The sequence below is a fragment of the Ostrea edulis genome, chromosome 1, assembly GCF_947568905.1.
Source record: "Ostrea edulis chromosome 1, xbOstEdul1.1, whole genome shotgun sequence".
Lineage (NCBI taxonomy): Eukaryota > Metazoa > Mollusca > Bivalvia > Ostreida > Ostreidae > Ostrea > Ostrea edulis.
The window spans coordinates 98,200,758-98,220,627 of NC_079164.1; the positions used below are offsets into that span (position 1 = coordinate 98,200,758).

The 19,870-nt window shown below is 34.5% G+C and overlaps 1 protein-coding gene across 3 annotated transcripts in view; it reads left to right on the forward strand.

The window, feature by feature from the left end:
* LOC125671540 (SEC14-like protein 2) overlaps nt 1-19,870 on the forward strand; it is a 43,678-nt gene that overhangs the window by 1,360 nt on the left and 22,448 nt on the right. Inside the window, exons 1-4 of one of the 3 annotated variants that reach the window (XM_056139866.1) lie at nt 7,689-7,900; nt 17,097-17,166; nt 17,310-17,353; nt 17,772-17,925. In XM_056139866.1, coding sequence (XP_055995841.1) covers nt 7,847-7,900; nt 17,097-17,166; nt 17,310-17,353; nt 17,772-17,925 — 322 coding nt within the window. In that variant the 5' untranslated portion in view covers nt 7,689-7,846. Of the gene's footprint in view, nt 1-7,688; nt 8,002-17,096; nt 17,167-17,309; nt 17,354-17,771; nt 17,926-19,870 lie in introns of those variants that run through there. The other 2 variants (XM_056139870.1, XM_048907326.2) reach the window with 2 other exon arrangements.

Here is a 19,870-nt window from a genome sequence, read left to right on the forward strand (position 1 = left end):
TTCTTCACTTGTTCATCATGTGTAGCATTGTTGAGGTCTTCTGACGTAAACATAACCGTGACGTCATGTTATTCCAGACATGTTCAATTGATGGGAGGACGGGGGGGGGGGGGGGGGGAGACAGGAAACCAATCTGAACTAGCGACATTCTGCTGTTGCAAGAAGTAACAAGGCAATAACACATGCAGTTCGGGTTTAAAACCTTTTAACATTTTAAACTTACAAAGTAACCCTGGTCTTGAAAAAGGAGGATTGATTAGACCCCACTATCTATTTTACCAACATTATTTTAAATAATAGGAAAACATGTAGCGACATACATCGATCTCATTTGCAGGCTTTAATCTTATAGAATGATCCCAGATTTCTGACAATTACACTATTGCCAAACAGTTCTCTCGAAAATCACAGACGAATGGTTACATGACGTGGACAAAGGAAAAATTATTCGTACTTGTTTTCTTGACTTTAGTAAAGCTTTTGACCTAATAAATCATTGCATTCTTCAAAAACTACAATGCTATAATTTTGTTGCTACAACATCACAATGGTTTCATTCATACTTGCGTGACAGAGTCAGTGTCCCTTTGTCAACAATCATCTTATTAGACAGTCACAACGGGAGTTCCACAGGGATCTGTACTAGGACCCCTCCTATTAATGATCTTCCATTATGTATTAGATAATCAAATATTGACTTATTTGCTAATGAAGCCACTTTACATGCCATTCTACTGAACATGCATTCTCAACTGATATAATGTAGAAAAACAGTGTTCTCAGAAACTGAATTGTTGTAAATGCTACAGAGTTATGTTCACATCAAAAGAGATCAAATTTTTAAGAGTTTGATGTCACATAAAAAATACTTGGAGGATCTGCATTGATAGACAATTGGTATATTACAACGTGCATATTAACCAAGTAAGTAAATCCTCCCTGGTATTAAAAAGCTCTGCCCTCCGAAGGATTAAAGATATCTTCCGATTCAAACACGCAAATTGTTTTACAATGCATATACCATGTATTCCAAAGATTGTTGGGATAATACAGATCTTGATATGGTTCATAAACTTCAAACGTGAGCTGTAAGGTATGTATACATGTATTCTAAATATCCCCCATGATGCGCCTTCTTACGATAAAGCGTATACACAATCCCGGTCTTCGATCTGTCGACTATGGTACGCGTGGCATGTTTCTCCATATTTCTGTGATTTGTACACTTGTTAAAAGATAAAGCTTCTGATTGCTAATAGTTTTAACCATAGTCTATTGAGTATTCTGATTGGTTGATTCAGATATTGAATTTCAAAATTCGAATTTTGAATCTCGAATGGGCCTTCAGGGCTTTCGTAGATACAGTCATTTGACGTAAAATAAGAGGATAATACAAGATACATTCGTGTATAGTTGGTATTAAAGGGGATTCAAGATGAGTCAGGAACTTACAAAAAAAGCTTACTTTGTTTCCATTAATAAAACCTGAAATAGCTCAAGGGTGTTTTGTGACGTGAATTCATATCAAAAACAAAGCTAACTTCAAAAAAAATAAAATTTAAGTGGGCCTTAGACGCTTCCGTATTAAGAAAAGAAAAGACCGTTGTTCACTTTACATGTTGTAGCAGTAGACTCATGTAACAAACTGTCGCAAATTATCAGGAATTTCCGCGAGAGACCGCATACAGTTACGAAGTTTAACGTCTGATTCTGACGGCCTAACGATCAGAGGGCTTATCTATACAACAGTTCACTAACAAATTTATCCTTGCAAAATATAATTTTGCATGAAATATATTAACAATTTTAATACAATTACAAAGAATTAAATTGTTATCACCTAACCAAAAAAAAAAACAAAAAAAAAGAATTAATAATGTCTTTACTTTTAAACAAATCATATACTGGTTTTTTGTTATTGTTGGTTTTTTTTATTTGTTTTTTTTTTTTTTTTTTTTTTAAAGAAAACTTTATGCTTTCGTTAAGAAAATAAATGAAACGTGCTCCTAGAAAGCCCGTACTTCACATTGATAATAGCACGATTATTATTTTTTTTTAAATTGATAAGTACTCTATTACACGCATGTATTATTTGCTAATGTATAGAGTAGATTAGAGTAAAATACTTTATTTCTAATTCAGAGTCCAAAATAGACAAACATGAAATGATTACAACAACAATGAAGGAGAGAAACGATAAAATGTGTACATTAATCAATAACAATAGCTGACATGGCATCCTCAAGAACACATAATTCTTTTATAAATCTCATACATACATGTACATATATATTGCTATATATCATGTTATTATTGATAAATCTGCCCACAAGATCAAGAATTTCTTTTTCTTCTGTGTTGAGTAGCCAAAATAGTTTTTGTTCATTATTTAAAGTAGAGGATTTTGGATATTTTTTTTTTTTATAAAATTAAATATTTTCTTTCTGTTGTTATTGTATTTTCCATATGTTATCCAAAGATGCATTTCATTTTTTATGCATCTATTAGATTTGCATTTTGTGCATAATATGTGACAGCTCTTTGTTACTGCCATATCTTTGTATATCATTGTATAATGGTGATGAGATTCAATAAATTGAATTGAATTAACATAATTGTTCGCAGTTTACAAATTCCGCAGACATGGACCCGTATATCATCTGGACTCTATGAAGACAGTAAAGTTGGCGTGTTTTTTTTTTTTTTTAAATTGTTAATATATTATAGGTTTATACTGTCTTGACAACAATCAGATAAGTTGTTTTACTTTTTAGAGAAATTAGAAAAAACATTTTTTTTCTGCATAGATTTAGAAAAAATGAAAGGAAAGCGAAATCAAATTCATGGTTTAAATCATTAATTTGTCAACAAATTTTCGTGTGAAATTTTCATTCCACAGGGAATTGTTGGGTTTTAGATCGGGTCATTAACCATATCATAACTCTCTCTCTCTCTCTCTCTCTCTCTCTCTCTCTCTCTCTCTCTCTCTCTCTCTCTCAAGGACCCAGTGCGTTTGGGGCCAAATTTGGCCCCATGTTCAAATTAAAAGATATCTCTCAAAGTTCTTTAGTAAGGTATATGTTTTATAAAATAATAACCATATGTCCGTAAGAAGCTTTATTTTCATATAGTACATACGTAAATACAATATAGTTTACGATAATTTTGTGCCATTTTGACGTTACGTTATGCGACGTCATGAAGGCTGTGTCTTATTATTATTATTATTTGGCAAAAATAAAAGTGCACTGATACGGCACGGTATGTAACAACGAGAGGGTATGTTATGTACATACAGTCGCAGAAATGGCGAAGGTATGCACAGTGAAACAATAATTTTTGGTACATAGCGTCATCATTTGTGCAACACTTTGCAACCGCGTGCGGGGACTGCCCCTTTTTAGGCTGATTCCGGGACCGTTTCGTTGTTACATAGCGTGCCGTATCAGTGCACTGTGATTATCATTTGAACAGTTTAATTGACTCACTCCGAAAGTTTTCATGAATTGCAAATGATTTGGATTAAATTGCATTGTTTAAATATGAATTAAATGATTATCAATTATATACATGGTGCATGGGTACATGAAACTATACTTATGTGTATATACACACCATGTTCAATTTCCCTCCAAGAACATTAAAGGTGTATTCAGCGAAGACACTAAACACTGTTACATTGGATATAGTGAAAAGTACATGAAATTCATTCAAAGTAATGTGAGAAGAAATATTAAAATGTTTTGAAGAAAAAAAATGACATTGGGATTGAGAATGTACTGCACACGTATTCAACACTATCACAATGAAAAGAATAACTAAAAATAATCTTGCAGGATTTTAAGATTCAAGATTTTAGCATATGCTCATGTATCTATTTAAAGAATATATGATAAATACTTCGTTTGGTATCATATTTGGCCCCCTGAATTATTAAAAAATGAAATACATATTGAATCAAACTTCTACATTGCAAAATACTGACGGAGATACACTTGTCTCAAGAATAAAACGAAACTTTGAAAATGTATCACATTTCTACTACATTGACGTAGCCAAAATACGTACGGAACACAAATTTCCGGAACATTTCAGAAAATTTAACCACTTTGAAGATATTTGAATAGGTCCACATAGTATCAACACTTTAGAATTTTCACACATAAAACATTTATGTGTAGGCATTTCACATGCAAAAAATTAGTATGGTAATATTGTGCGGACCATACTTATTTCTTATTTTAACGTTCATATTTTTAGCGCGTTTTTACAGCATGGAAATACACGTCATGTTTATGGATGTTGTTATATATGTGTTGTTACATAAGTTTACCTATATTTTGTTTACAAAAGAAAATACTCGCCTACATATGTAACACCGCATCAAATGATAAAATTCCTAACATCAATTTAATGGGGCAATGTCACGATGCGATATTTACATGTCTTCCCTTGTGTTGTGTATTATATATTAATTATGCCATCTTACTTCCGTGCCCTGTAACTAAGCGACATGTACACTAGTTAGGAATACTTCTATATAAATTACTTTTAATCAATGGAAATTGCATTATATGAAACATTTTGCCGAATACAAAATGCTACTATTTCCTATTAATCTATATAACTAAATGCGTGGCAGAGCACGAGGCCGATTTATACATGTATTTCAGTATATAGACGTCCCTTTTCAAAAGTGACGTCACAATGGGTTCATTTCGTCAACTTACATACTACGTTACCTCAGTCAGAGCTATTTCAATTAATTCTTATCTACTTTTTCACGTTTTTCGAAAGAAATGTTTTTCATTTTTGATGTTAAAAAATAAAAATATAGCTCGTTTAATGTTGACCACCAAATTTGGACCGTCTGAGTGCAAGGATAAGAGCAATATTTTAGCTTTGATTCTGTGTTATGTAAACAAAGACTCGAGTCTTTTTATGTAAACAAACAAACCAGTGAAACGTTATTTGTAATTTAAAGCATCTTCATATTGTACAATTACAAATTTTCACTTTTAGATGACACGTTTTACCTAAAGAATACTTGAGATGTGATATATAATAAACTTGGATGAATATCCATTTATTTTTGAAAACCCCGTAAACAATAACACACCTCAATTTTTGTTTTCAAAACAAATAATAAACTATCTATAATGAGCTTCTGTCATGTTGAATAACCACCTTCTGAACATATTAGACTGTAAATTTTGATTATTTAAAGTGAAAAACAAAATTTGGAAGAAAATCGTGAATCAGTCCCTTTAAAGGATAGTAATAGCATTGAACATTACAGTGCATATGCTGTCGTGCTATACAACTATATATATAGGCCTAGGTCTGTATCTGCAGCATTTGTATTGTTATAATTTTCTAATTACCCCAGGATTCGTAACGTGTTACTCTTTCGTGAATATAAGTATATTAGCTATTTTATTAAAAGACGACAAAATGATAATTAGCGACTTTTCGCCCCAAAATAACGAAAAGTCGACAAGACGACAAAACGAAAAGTCGAAAACACGACAAAATTAGCGACCCAATTTGTCGTCTTTTCGCTTGGCGTTTTGTCGTCTTGTCGTCTTTTCGAGGCGAGAAGACGACAGAACGAAAAGTCGACAAACCGATAATTAGCGACTTTTCGCCTCGAAGTAACGAAAAGACGACAAAACGAAAAGTCGAAAAGACGACAAATTAGAGGCGAAAAAAACCCCGACAAACAAAACCAACTTAGTGACCTAATTTGTCGTCTTTTCGCTTGGCGTTTTGTCGTCTTTTCGAGGCGAAAAGACGACAAAACGAAAAGTCGACAAAACGATAACTAGCGATTTTTCGCCTCGAAATAACGAAAAGACGACAATATACAGGTTTTCCCGTTATTTTGTCATCTGATTTTTTAGGAATTCAATGTGAAATTTGGTGTGTTTTTAATGATTATTAATTACATTTACAAAAAGGAACATTTAAAATTATAAAATATAGTTCTTATGTACTTGTATTCTATAGTTACTGAAGAATTTAAAAAATTTTTTTTTTGGTAAATGTTATACCAGGCATGTTGAATTGGAGGTTGGGGTAGGCAGGTGCCCTGGTCTCTCCCCTTTTTACAATTTACTTTCCCGTTATTTTTACATACAAATCTCATATTTTCTACATGCAAAGTTCGATTGATATGCCCCCACCCTTTTTTTAAAATCATTTTTAAAGTACTACTACTGAAGAATACGTGCAGTGAACTCCCCCACCCCTTCTCCTACGATGTATAGGATATGGATGTTTGGGCAGAAGTACCCTAAATCCATTTTTGTTAACTTGTCAATAATTTCATTGCAAGTGTGAAGTGAACTCTGGCTTCCCCTTCCCCTACTTCATAGGAGGGGGGGGGGGGGTAGTTCATTGCACGTAGTAAAAAATTGACTCAAGTATCAAATATTGCAATACTATCATGCTAAAACAAATATCATGGTCCTGCATGGATTGTAATTGAAAGTAATTAAAAAAGTAATTGAATTACAGGGTGTTTTCCTCAGGTAATTGATTAAATTACAATTACTTGTAATCAAAAAATCTTCAATTACAAATTACATCCAATTACTTAAAAAAATGTAATTAATTGCAATTAATTACAATTACTTTTTCAATTACATGTACCCCAACCCCGTACCCTTCACCACTACTTAAAAAATGAAAAGAGGGCAAATTATTTAACCTGCACAACTATCGTGAATGGATATGACATCTGTATGGTATACCATAAATAAAACAGTGTTAGGGTCATGGGATGGCAATTGGGGATGGCAATTGAACCATCAACGCCGATCTTATAGTCTTCACCAATAAGCTAGTGATTGTACAGTGTACTGTTTATTTCGAGTTCACTGTGATGTATCGAATTGACATATGAAAAAAAAGTTTCCCGAACCCCCCCCCCCCCTTCTCTCTCTCTGGACGATGGAACCTGTTTACTGAGGACGTCCTCACATCCTCACAATGCCTAGAGATAGAGATAGAATTAACGGATAATATTAAGTTATTGTAAAAATGTACTGTGTTAGATCTATACTCTTTCGAATTGTGAAAAATGGTTTTGAGAGAGAATATTAGTGAGAACATGTCCTCATACCACTTGTCCTCACTAAGCTAATGTTTTGTATCTACATGTACATCTTTCTCATGCTGTGGGTCACATTTAAATGAGGACGTATGATTGTGAGCACATTTTTTTGCCCTCATAATGCAATTCTGTCCTTATAACTTCTGTCCATTGGTTGAAATTTGCGTTTTACGCCCCCCCCCCCCTCTCTCTCTCTCATTGTTACATGTAAGATGATTATCTTAAATGTTCAATGACCAGCGGCGGATCTAGGATATCTAGGATTTGTTAAAAGGGGGAGGGGCAATAGGCTGGGGGCTACAGAGTTTTGATACTTTTTAGGTTATCTTTATCGGCTTTTCTCGCTGTACAACCAATGCTTGTACTTGATTTGTTTATCTTTCTGCATGTCAAATCTTAAACTTTTTGGGTTGTTACTGAAATTTTATTGGTAAAAAAGGGGGAGGGGTCTAAATCTGCCACTGATGACATCCTTGTGGTTCAAATATTGTATTCAGCAATACTTCTTAAATGTGAAATTATTTCGGAAAGCGCATATGATTCTTTTTTTTAACAAGGAGAATATTTTGGAATTGTTGAGATCGGGATCGAAATTCAAGTATCGCCCACTTCCAGACGAACAACAACTTGCATTTATTTATTTAGATTTGCAACTGTCGACCTTAAATCTCGTCAAAAACATCTATATTTTACTATGGGTGATACAGAGAAAATATTTTTACAGCAATCATGAGTGGAAGGGTCGGTGATCTGAGTAAAGAGCAAGAAGATAGTCTTCACAAGGTACTTTAGATAGAATGTTCTATCGCTAAAATGATAATGTCCTACGGACCCGATTTGGTGAGGGCCTGTCCCGAGACACAGTTAGATTATTCTAACTAAAGGTACTTGTGACTGTGGAACGTTATGGAAGGCTTCTCCGTTTATTAGATCTCTAAGCTAAGCATACATATTTACGTACACACATGGTAACTTGTGTCGAAATCGTAACTGTATTAAATGCACATAAAACACGAAGAAAGCAGAAGGGAATTGAAAATACTTGTACCAGCAATTGATTTTAATTTGATGAAATTTTCCTCTAGAAAATTTCAACAATTACTGAATTAGATTCAAATACAATCATAATCTGATTTACAGGGCAAGCTCTAGATTCTAGGATTTTGAGCAGCTAGCATCTCCTAAAATTTTAATGAGTTCCCAACAAAATTTGATGGGTTTCCAGCAAATTTTTATGAATATGGTACAAAACATGTTTTTACTTGATTCATTGTGTTTTGGTTTTTTTTTTTCAAAGTGCACATCAAAATTTATTTATGATAAGAAAGAACTTATTTTATATACACCCTCAGTGACTTTTCATTTTTATGATGCTTCTGGTATTAAAGTTCGTATGTATTCAGGGGGATGACTTGTTGAAAAATACTTTGATGCATACCCAGACCCAATCTTTGCTACTCCACATTAGGTAGTATAATGGAAAGTGGGTCAGGTATGTGCCAGACTAGGTGAAAAATTGGTGTGTCATGATGTGTTTATTTCGAAGCGCTGTCTAATCATTAGCAGAACTTACTGATACTTGCAGTACACCATCTGTAGTTCAATACAATAAAACTGCTGTGGTGGCCTAGTGGCACATAGTGATCACCCCACATGCAAAAGGTCGGGGTTCAAATCCTGGCCGTGACAGACTTAAGTCATTAAAACAGGTAGTGACAGTTCCATCGCCAAATGCTCAGCCATCAGCTGTGTCACAGGTATTCAGGAGATGACCTTAAAAACGGATGCCCCGACTCACAGTAGGTGTGGCACGCTAAAAAACTCTCACTTCACAATGGCTGTAGCGCCAAATGTAGGCTAAGTTAAATTTGAAGCCCTTCACCGGTATTGGTGATGTCTCCAAATGTGTGATAAATTATCGAGAGCAGGGCTCGAAATTAAAATATGCCCGTCAGTCTGTGACTGCTTAAAAGTCTGGCAGACTGACTGATGTTTGTTTTAGTCAGTCCGATAAAACTGATTAATTTCCTAAAGCATCATTTTGGAAAATACACTTATGGAATCTTAATCACGCTGTAGATATCAGACAAACCTGATTAGTAAATATAAATCTTACATAAGTGTTACAATCTTGTTTGAGGCATATTGAGTTAAATTCCGTTATTTCATTGTAATAACATTAACAAAATATGTTTAATTATTTCTGGAAAACTCTGGTGGACTGGTATTTTTTTCTGCGGACTGGTTGAAATTATACCCTAATATCAGTCTGGCTGGACGGGTGCAATAAAAAGTTAGTTTCAAGCCCTGGAGAGGGACGTTAAATAAGATACAATCAATCAATCAAAGCATGAGAAATTTACATCATTCACAAGGTGTCATTAGAATGAATTTTACAATAGTTTGGCAGTGATGGCAACAATTTCCCAGAGTACTATGAGTAATCCTCATCCTTTTCTTAGCTGATGAAGAGCAAATCATGTGACTTGCATGTGTAATCATTGGAGTGAGCTGGTCACAACGTGTAGTGATGCGAGTGAGCTCGATATAAGTGAATAGATCATTAGATGTACACAATGATATCCACAGCTAATGACTGACACTATACAGAGTTTTATTAAGGGTCTGTAGAGGGTCAAAATAAGGCCTCATTCCCAATGCTAAAAAACTGGTATTTTCCTCAATTTTCAGTTTTTTACTTTAAAATTCCCAAATAATGAAAACAAATCAAAGCAGGGTAACCATGTTCACAGGCCCTCAGGTTACAATTTTTGCTTCCTATTGTAAGTTAACCTAATTTTATTTTTTTTGGCCTCTTCTAATTTAATTGCATGAGGTATAAGCTTTGACCAGATTAAAGGTCAAGAGGAGTCCAATTATACCTTAATGCACTGGTTTAATCCCCCCCCCCCCCCCCCCCCTACTTTCTTTATATGAAACACTCTCCCCAATTTCAATACAAGGTCACTATTTTTTCCCAGTTGGAAAGGCCCAGGCCCCTGATATCAAACCCTATCTGATATCAAGACCTATAAAAACCCTGCACTAAACAAACTGTTAGACTACTGCACTGATTTAGGTAAATTTTTTTACTGGATTCTGTGATGCATCCATAGATTCATTATTTAAGATATATCGTTAGAGCCTGAAATGAATTTTCCATGTTCAGGATGCAGATTATTTGTGTGAGCGACTACCCAATAAAGTTATTTAAGTTGCAACAATCAACTGTTTGTTCACCATTAAATGTCTGACATGTGACAAATGATGTTGTATGACCATGTACCCTCAGTGAGATGCAGTTTCAATCGCTTCACTGTGATATTTAGACTGATGCTTTCCATCCAAGCCAAACTGCACCTGTATTAATTTACCATGTCGTCTTTGATGAATCATAAAAAAGTTAAGATTTTTCGTACTTGTACATGGATGGAATATATAGATAAGTTTATTCCAATTTTATATATGTATATGAGGGCTTTTCGATATGTAATGTGTATTGTATGATATCTCAAAATCATTCGACTCAAATAGCGAAATGAACATTACATCTCTTTGAAGTATTCTCCGCAGTTTGAAATACATAATTTCAATGGCAAATAAAACTTCAAATTACTCGCCCTTGATTACAGGTGGCGCACGATCCGTTAACGTCCAAGGCGTTTCTAACCTCAAGTTTAAGAGAGCGTTGGAAGGACATGTTTATATTAGAAAGTTGTTGAATATTTAGTAACGATGGCTTAGAGACGAACTTAGAAAACGCATTGCAAGACTCTCAGGGCAGAAAGGAAAGCACGTTGAGAGTTTCAGCTGTAACCGAATTTTCTCTGTCACATCGATTAAATAAAGACATTCAATACACATTGAACGTTTTTCATTATAAACTACTTCGTGGTGAAGTTTACATACTTAAACAGTAGTTTAGGTTGAATATATAATATACAATACATCATAATTCTTTATAAGTTGTTGAATTGCACATGTTTAAAACAATAAGATGCGCCCCCCCCCCCCCCCTCTCTCTCTTTCGATCGAGGATTAAGAATATCAATTATTAAATATATCCATATATATCTGAAATTCTATTATTAAGCTGTTAAAATGTATAGTAATAGTGAATGTATATGTATAACTTCTCTATATGAAATAAAATTCATGATAGAGAAGGCACATGTATACAGAGTACATGATCGATATATCATACCACATTAAACAGTTTATTTGCGTGTTTTAACTTATATCACTTACGTGATGACGTCAAGATAGGTAAACAGTTTGCGATTAACTTTTTTATTAGTCCATAGGGCAAGCAAGAGCATAATAATTGGCAGGTCAAATAAATTTTACTACCCCATATCCTAGCTGTACAATAATGATTCAAAATTTCGAGTTTCTACATTTTAATTGAATATTACAATTTGGATTGCAAGTTTAAGACGGAAGTTCAAGCTTTCTTTCAACTTCTAAATTCACGTCTCCATCCATATACTATGATTGATATACTATGAGTTGGTTGTACTCTGCGTGAAAAGTACGACTGTATCCTGCGTATAAGAATGGTTGTATCCAAATAACGTTTGTCCATGGTGTTGCAGGAAACTGATGTAGGCCTACATAATTTGACCCGTGTTTACTTTCATGTATAAGGATTTATCATGTTTATATGTACCATGACAGTTCATGATATGAATGATTTAATACTAAAATACATCACTTAACAAATGTAGTACACTTTTCAATTTGAATGTTCATACTTCAGATTGAAATCGAAGTTACAAGTGAATATTGAAAAACGTAATGCAATGATTTTTTAAAATAAAAACCACAATGAACAATAGGCCTATGTGTGGCTTTTATTATAAACACAACATTGTATATATGATAGTGAAATTTGTAATTTACTTCACCATGTTCACTTGGATAAATTTATAGCTTTATGAATTTGCATTTAATTTTGATAAAAGTAGATATGATTCAAATTTATTTCTAAAAAATTCAGAAATATCTTAATCTCTTGAGATGCATTTTTCTTCTGGTTTGTGTCAACAGTTAAAATAGGCTAGGACTGGTATTCGTTTCTTTGTACTTCCGTGGGTCAGTTGATAAACATGACATAACAACATAACTATGATAATGCAAACTTTGATAAGTTATGAAAGTTTGACAATTTCATCTCATATTTTGATTAATTTCATACGTATTGACTATTGAAGAATCCAGACTCGTTTTCCCTGAAATTCAAACAATATTTTACAACACTTTTTGAATTATAACAAAATTAACAATGAAAGTAAAGTGTTGAAATCAATTTACAATCCAGTCATCAAAAATGAAAACAAGACCTAAGAATATTCACTGCCTTACAGTTACAGTCTGATTATAGCCACCCCTCCATTACAGTCGTGTCATCATACCGAGTGACGGCGGAGGGGGGGGGGGGGGGGGGGGTGCTATTAGCAATTGCGTTCATTCATATTTTGACGACCTTGGTTAACTCTAAAATTAATTTTTAAATGACATATGAAATGTATTTTTGTACCATACTTGGTTTATATATTGAGGACTCAAATTTCCCCTGTTCGATTATGGATCTAGTCTAGAAAGAGGGGGGGGGGAGGGGGGGGGGGGGGGGGGGAGTCATAGAATTATAAGATCAATGATGACTATCACTGAGGATAGACAAAATTTCAGCATAAAACATTACGATATACAGAGCAAATGTTTAATCCCCCGTATATACTTTCTGCAACAAAGTTGTCATAAGTCGGACTGAACTGAAGACTGAAGTTTATAGCGCATGACGCGGAGTGGAACTTAAAACGATCGCTGTCGCTGTCACATTTGATGACAATGAACCAATTGAATTTTTTAAAAGCTTCATATCTCGGGAATTCTACCCCCGCTCCCTATTTGCACAACAAAAACCTTACACTCTCTTATAAATCTTATGTACACCGGAAGTCAACAAGGACGTAAACGAGTCTTGCGCCACCTATGTTTGAAATAGGGGAAACAACTGACAAATATTCACAATTGCTGAATCCATTTCTGAAATATGTCACGGTACGCTGATTTAGGTAGACCTCTGAGGCACTGACTGATGGCTGAGCCAAGGGCTTGTAACGACAACCAAATAAGAGCTGTTTAAGTTTTGAAAAAAGGAAAATGTTGCATAGGGCTAGATCTGGAGAGCATGATGGATGTGGCAAGACGGTAACCTTCTCCAACTTCAAAAATTGCTTCACAAGCTCAGATGTATGTGATGAAGCAATATCATGAAGTAGACGAACATGCCTAAATCCTGACACAGGGCATCATTTATGATAATATTACTTGAGCTTTTTTAGTATAACATCTCGGTAATACTTACCTGTAACACTTTTGCCCTTAGGCACCGGAATTTGTATGGCTATATACCATCACATGAGAATAAAATGCAATAAAGAACCTTTTTTGTGCTTATATGGTTCTTTTGGCAACTATACAGGCCTTCTACCATGCTTAGTTAGCCATATTTTGTTTTCAATATTTCTTACTGGTTCGAAATAGTGAACCCATGTTTCGTCACCATTAACGATGTAAACTTGCAAATTGTCTTTGACTGAATTTGGGAAACATTTTGAACATTTTGTACTTGTACCTGTTTTTGATCATCTGCCAATATATGTGGTATCCATCTGGCAGAAATCTTTCGTACTTTCAAAATACGCTTCAAAATGAAATGCACTCATGATAGCAATATGCCAACAGCTTTGGCATATCACAAATCGTGTATCTGCCATCACTTTCAATTATTTCCCTGACTTTTGAGACATTTGCCTTGCTTGTTACAGTCAAAGGTCGGCCAGATTTTGATGCATCTTTGACGGACTCTGTGCCAGTCAGAAAGTTCTTTCTCCACCTACAAACTGTCTCATTAAATACCTTATCAGACCCATAAACTTTCCCCAATTCAGTAAAAATCTGCATTACCAAATGACCGAGTTTTGTGCGAAATATTATATAAGCTCTAATTTCTTAAATATTCTCAACCCGTTTCCCAACTATTTTTACAACAGTGATCAACAACTGGCTCTATTGAAATGACTATAAGTTCAAAACTATGTGGATCTGAAGGCTCTTGTTTATACCATTGGAAAGGTATTGAATAGAGCTATTCAAGAGTATCATCATCCATGAAATCATGCAAAGCGTTATCGCGCTGTGGTACAATACACATTACATATCGAACAGCCCTCGTGTATATATAATCCAAAATATAAGTAAATATTCACACAAGTAATATATATATATATAAAAAGCACTAAATAATCACAACTAGGTACTAAAAAATTTCGCCCAAGCCCGGGGTCAAACCAGTGACGTACGGCACCCACCGCCTAGCAAGATTGTCAAACCAGTGCGCAAGTCCACTCGGCCACAACGACTTCCCTATTTAAAGGAAGTTTTGTTATGCTCCTAAAGCGCTACTTGTACACACTGATGCAATCTCACACAGTCGCTGTGTCATTCAGTGTTTAAGATATTTTATAAGGAGAGTGGATCTCTCGATACAATTGTATAGAATATTTAATACAAAGCACAAACAAACAATTATAACACCCAACCTTATGTTTACCCCTAAGATCTAAACGATACATGTGATAATCAATTAATTAATATATAAAGCACTGAATAATCCTAGGTGTAAACGTATTTATATATATATATATTGTTTTAAAATCTACTGACGAGCCCGTAGGGCAAATGCGCTATAGATAATAGTTTGAGTGCTGTATTTTAATTTTTGACTTTATTCTACCTCAATACCAAGAAAAAAGAATTTATTGAATATACAGTTTTGTATATATGTGTATATACACACAGGAATTGTCTGCTTTTAATCCTATTTGACTGCATAGAATATTGTTTGAATTAATAGTTACAGATACAAAAACTGTATCTAAGATAAAAGGTTAAAAAACAAAAGTAAGATCTCAAGAGCTTGAATTTCGACAATTTGAATTAAAACATGCACAAAAATAATTAATTCTTATAATCATCATCAGTTCTGTCTCCCATTATAGGGAATCAGAGAATGGATAATTCCTCAGCATTATGTCGACCGGAATCCGAGGTGTTTCCATTCTCTACAGTTCTTCTCCATGTTTCCTTCAGTCTTCCTTGCTTTCCTTGCCCTTTGGTGTCCAGTCTGGAACTAATAGGGAACTTGAATAGCCATTTCAGAATAGCCCTAGGCTGGGATTATTCTAAACCTTTCATTGTTAACTTGGGATAGAACTGTGCGCTTCTGACTCCAATAATCCTGCAAGTACTGACTGAAAGAAGAGATCATTATATTAAAGATGTGGATCAGTCTATTTTATTGAGGTTTTGAATCTTTGATTTCTATTGATTGTAAGTGTTAGTTTATTCCAGAATTACAGAAGTATGTTAGGTTAAATTGTCAGTAGCAAAACATAGTCCCCTTCTCCATTTTGGAGCTATATAATGTACGTACTAAGTTTCCTACACAAATGCAATATGGTGGGACGCTAGTTAACATTTACAAAAAAAATAAAAATAAAGTGCATGCATGATGCATGCAATATGCACTCAGAACAACCATTTTGATCAAATAAAATCTGAATTCCTGTATGTTTTCATCTTAAAATCTTCACCTATTGAGGGAAATTGACTCTGTCATCAGAAATTGACTGGGAGGATGCGTTATTCAGTATTGATTCCAGTAAAGCGTCATTAAATTGTGATGCAAAACAGCAAGCAGAAGAATTTGATCTCAAAGATGTTTTTTTTTTAGGGAAGAAGACCGTAAATCAGTCCTTAATGTTTGTTTTTCAAAATGATATGTAATTAAATGCTTTCAAAACCTTCAACAGATAATGGAATGTAACGTAAACAACAGCAAATGAGAATAAAGATTTATAGGAAAATCTATCGAAAAATCACTTTGCTCCATAGCTCTCTTGACCTCTTAATTTTACTTCTAATACAGTGTCTATTCTAAGCTGTGAGATTGCGGGAGGCCCGTTAGGTTTTGAAAATTCCCCTTGAATCTACCACCAGTGTGGGGATATCTTCCAGTGAAACCATTGCCATATATACAAAGATTCCAAATTAATGTGTTTAAAGAATGCACATTAACTTATTTTGAGTGTAATACATGGACATCTCACCATGCTTACTTGAGCTGGAAACAGTTCCTTGATCATTTAATATATCTGTAACATCTCTTACAATCGGGTACCTGTAAAGTGCGAAACGAAATCGAAACGAAACGAAACTCACCGAAACTAAACAAAACCTACCGAAATGAAACGAAACAGATTGTATGATCGAACTCTTTTAATTAAAATAATTGAAAATGGTATCTTAGGCCCCTGTTAAAGTTTACACATATAAATAAAATTCGCCTCCCCTTTGATACCATTTTTAATTATTATAATTAAAAGAGTTCGGTTATACAATCTGTTTCGTTTCGGTAGGTTTCGTTTTGTTTCGGTGGGTTTCGTTTCGTTTCTGTTGATTTCGTTTCGTTTCGGTAGATTTCGTTTCATTTCGATAGATTTCGTTTCGTTTCGATTTCGTTTCGCACTTTACAGGTACCCCTTACAATCATCTATAGTCAAGTTGTGTCATGTTAATCAGTAGCAAGGTCATTTAATGATTGTCAAGGACACTGATAATACATTGAAGACATTAGAGGCTCGTGTTTCACACAATTAACAGTGTATTTCACCCTGAACCATGGTCATATGACAAGATCTAGTAACGCGCCCTCCCCCCACCCAGAAATTATCAAGTGTATGTCAAGGTCATGTATTGTAATGGTAAAAATAGCAGAAGAATCAAAGGCCCTGTCTTAAAATTGATTCTTTAATTGTTTATTGAATTTAATGCTATAAATGTACATAAGAAATACTTTATATGTTAGCATTTTGGAAAGCTATGACACATTTGATTTAATTTTCTTCTGCAGTTTAAAGAAAAAGTGAAAGATGTTATAAAACCCACCCATGATGACCACTATTTATTAAGATGGTTAAGAGGTAAGTTGAATCTGCTATTTACAAATTTTTGAGTCTCAAGGATTTTATTTTCATAGCCTGAGTACAGATTTTCAACTTTATTTGTTTTCAATACTTCATTTTTGTTCAGTAAACATGTGTAGGGTATTGTTGTTTTTTTTTAGCAAGAAATTTCGATGTAAACAAGTCGGAGACCATGCTGAGGAATGTGAGTTTTACAAGTTTATCAGCCATAAAATACTTACCTATTTTAAGAAATTCCAGAAACTGTAAGTACAATGAAACCTGCCTATTCTGACATGGTCTGGGAGTTCATTTGTAGCGCTTATGGCCATTGAGCAGGGAGGGATCTTTATCGTGCCACAACTGCTGCGACACGGGACCTCGGTTTTTGAGGTCTCATCTGAAGGACCGCCCCATTTAGTCGGCTCTTACGACAAGCAAGGGGATACTGAGGACCTATTCTAACCCGGATCCCCACGAGATATTTGATTTAGATATTTCATAATTAATGAGAGTGAAGTCCTAGTAGATGTGTCTCAGAAGATTAAGAGTTAATAAAACTCTGTAAAAGTTTTTGATTTTTCATGGAATTTCATTTATTAGTATTTCTTGATAATTTTCAGCACTTTGCATGGAGGACAAGAGAAAAAGTTGACAATGTACACGAGTGGGAATGTCCGGAAGTGATACAGAAGTACTTCACCGGGGGGCTGTTTGGATATGATGTGGACGGATGTCCAGTCTGGATTGATCCATTTGGCCAGATAGACATGAAAGGTTGAAGCAGAGGGATTACTTTGGCAAATTTTTTTGTAGAACAGGAGTTGGAATAATTGTATTTGGTGTTTTAGTAATCATGATTGGTAACAAAATTTTTGTAAAATTACCAGATAATTACAAACTTGCTGTGTTATATATATATATATAAATTGATGATCAGATGGAGTTCAATCACATAACATTTATTTCTCTACAGGCTGTTTCGTAAGGGGATGGTTTCCCCTCACTCGTCGGGAGAAAAATGACATCTAACGAAAAACATCCGCATGGCTGGGAATATGTTACACAGAAACATACTGGATAGTTGCTAAGCATGATTACACACAGGATTGAGTAAATAGAAATTTATGGGAATGACGGCAAGTACTGACAAGTTCTGAACGCTTATTCAATGAAGATTTTTCGGGATGACATATTATAAAGAATTTCTCTAGAATACAAAGGTTGCACTTTTTTGAAATGTTTGAGTATGATGATGTTTTTCCTAAAATTTCCCACTTGATTTTGTAGTCAATATTTTTGTCTTTCAATGTCCATATGAATTTGCTGAGCTCGGTGGTATTCTTTTTCGTGGAATTACGGAATGAATGAGTGTGGTTGGCGTATCTTAATTTGAACTCGGTGTCTGCTAGTCCCATGTAGCTCTCTTCTTGTCCCCACGGAATTGTGTATTTAGCTAGAGTCAGAGCTGATAATGGACAAGAAGAGAGCTACGTGGGACTAGCAGACACTGAGTTCAAATTAAGATACGCCAACCACACTCATTCATTCCGTAATTCCACGAAAAAGAATACCACCGAGCTCAGCAAATTCATATGGACATTGAAAGACAAAAATATTGACTACAAAATCAAGTGGGAAATTTTAGGAAAAACATCATCATACTCAAACATTTCAAAAAAATGCAACCTTTGTATTCTAGAGAAATTCTTTATAATATGTCATCCCGAAAAATCTTCATTGAATAAGCGTTCAGAACTTGTCAGCACTTGCCGTCATTCCCATAAATTTCTATTTACTCAATCCTGTGTGTAATCATGCTTAGCAACTATCCAGTATGTTTCTGTGTAACATATTCCCAGCCATGCGGATGTTTTTCGTTAGATGTCATTTTTCTCCCGACGAGTGAGGGGAAACCATCCCCTTACGAAACAGCCTGTAGAGAAATAAATGTTATGTGATTGAACTCCATCTGATCATCAATTTATGTAGCTCCGTGAGTCCACGTCGAGCACTCTAGAAGATTATATCGGAGATTTATCCCACTATATATATATATATCCAGGATAAATCCTTAGTTTAATCAGTTTCCACAGTCTAATCGCCAATACTCACTCTCTGTTGTATTCTTGATGGAAATACACTTCGTTTCCCTCGTTGCAAGGATCTGACCATGAATTCCTTAATTTAGCCATAATGAGCATTCCCAAAATTGTGACTATTGTTTGACCTTCAGAAATCCCAAATCATATTAAAACATTATTAGTAGTCATTACAATTATGGATTTATATAGCTCTCTCTTTTTCATATTCTGGTTTATAAGATTGTGGCTTTAATTCGGTTTTTTTGTGTTAAAAAACGGGGATGGGGGATAAAGGGAAAAAAATGTATTGACCTTGAAAACTAGTATATCATCAATATATCATCTTTAGACTTCTAAACCATGATAAAACATTATTCTAAATATTCATAGGTATGGATTCACATAGCTCCTTATGTTTTGATATGGTTCCAAGTTTATTCTTCCAATTACCACAACAGAAACTTCTACATAGGAGTGTAAAAGGAACATTTTGTGATTTTTTAAGAAGAGATGGAGTGCTACTTTGATATGCAAACATACACTTGAAATGTTTCTTCTTTACAATTTCTCCAGTTGCAGAGGGTCGTGTAACTTGCCTTATGTGTACGTGCATCTGGAAAAATGTTATGAACTGTGTA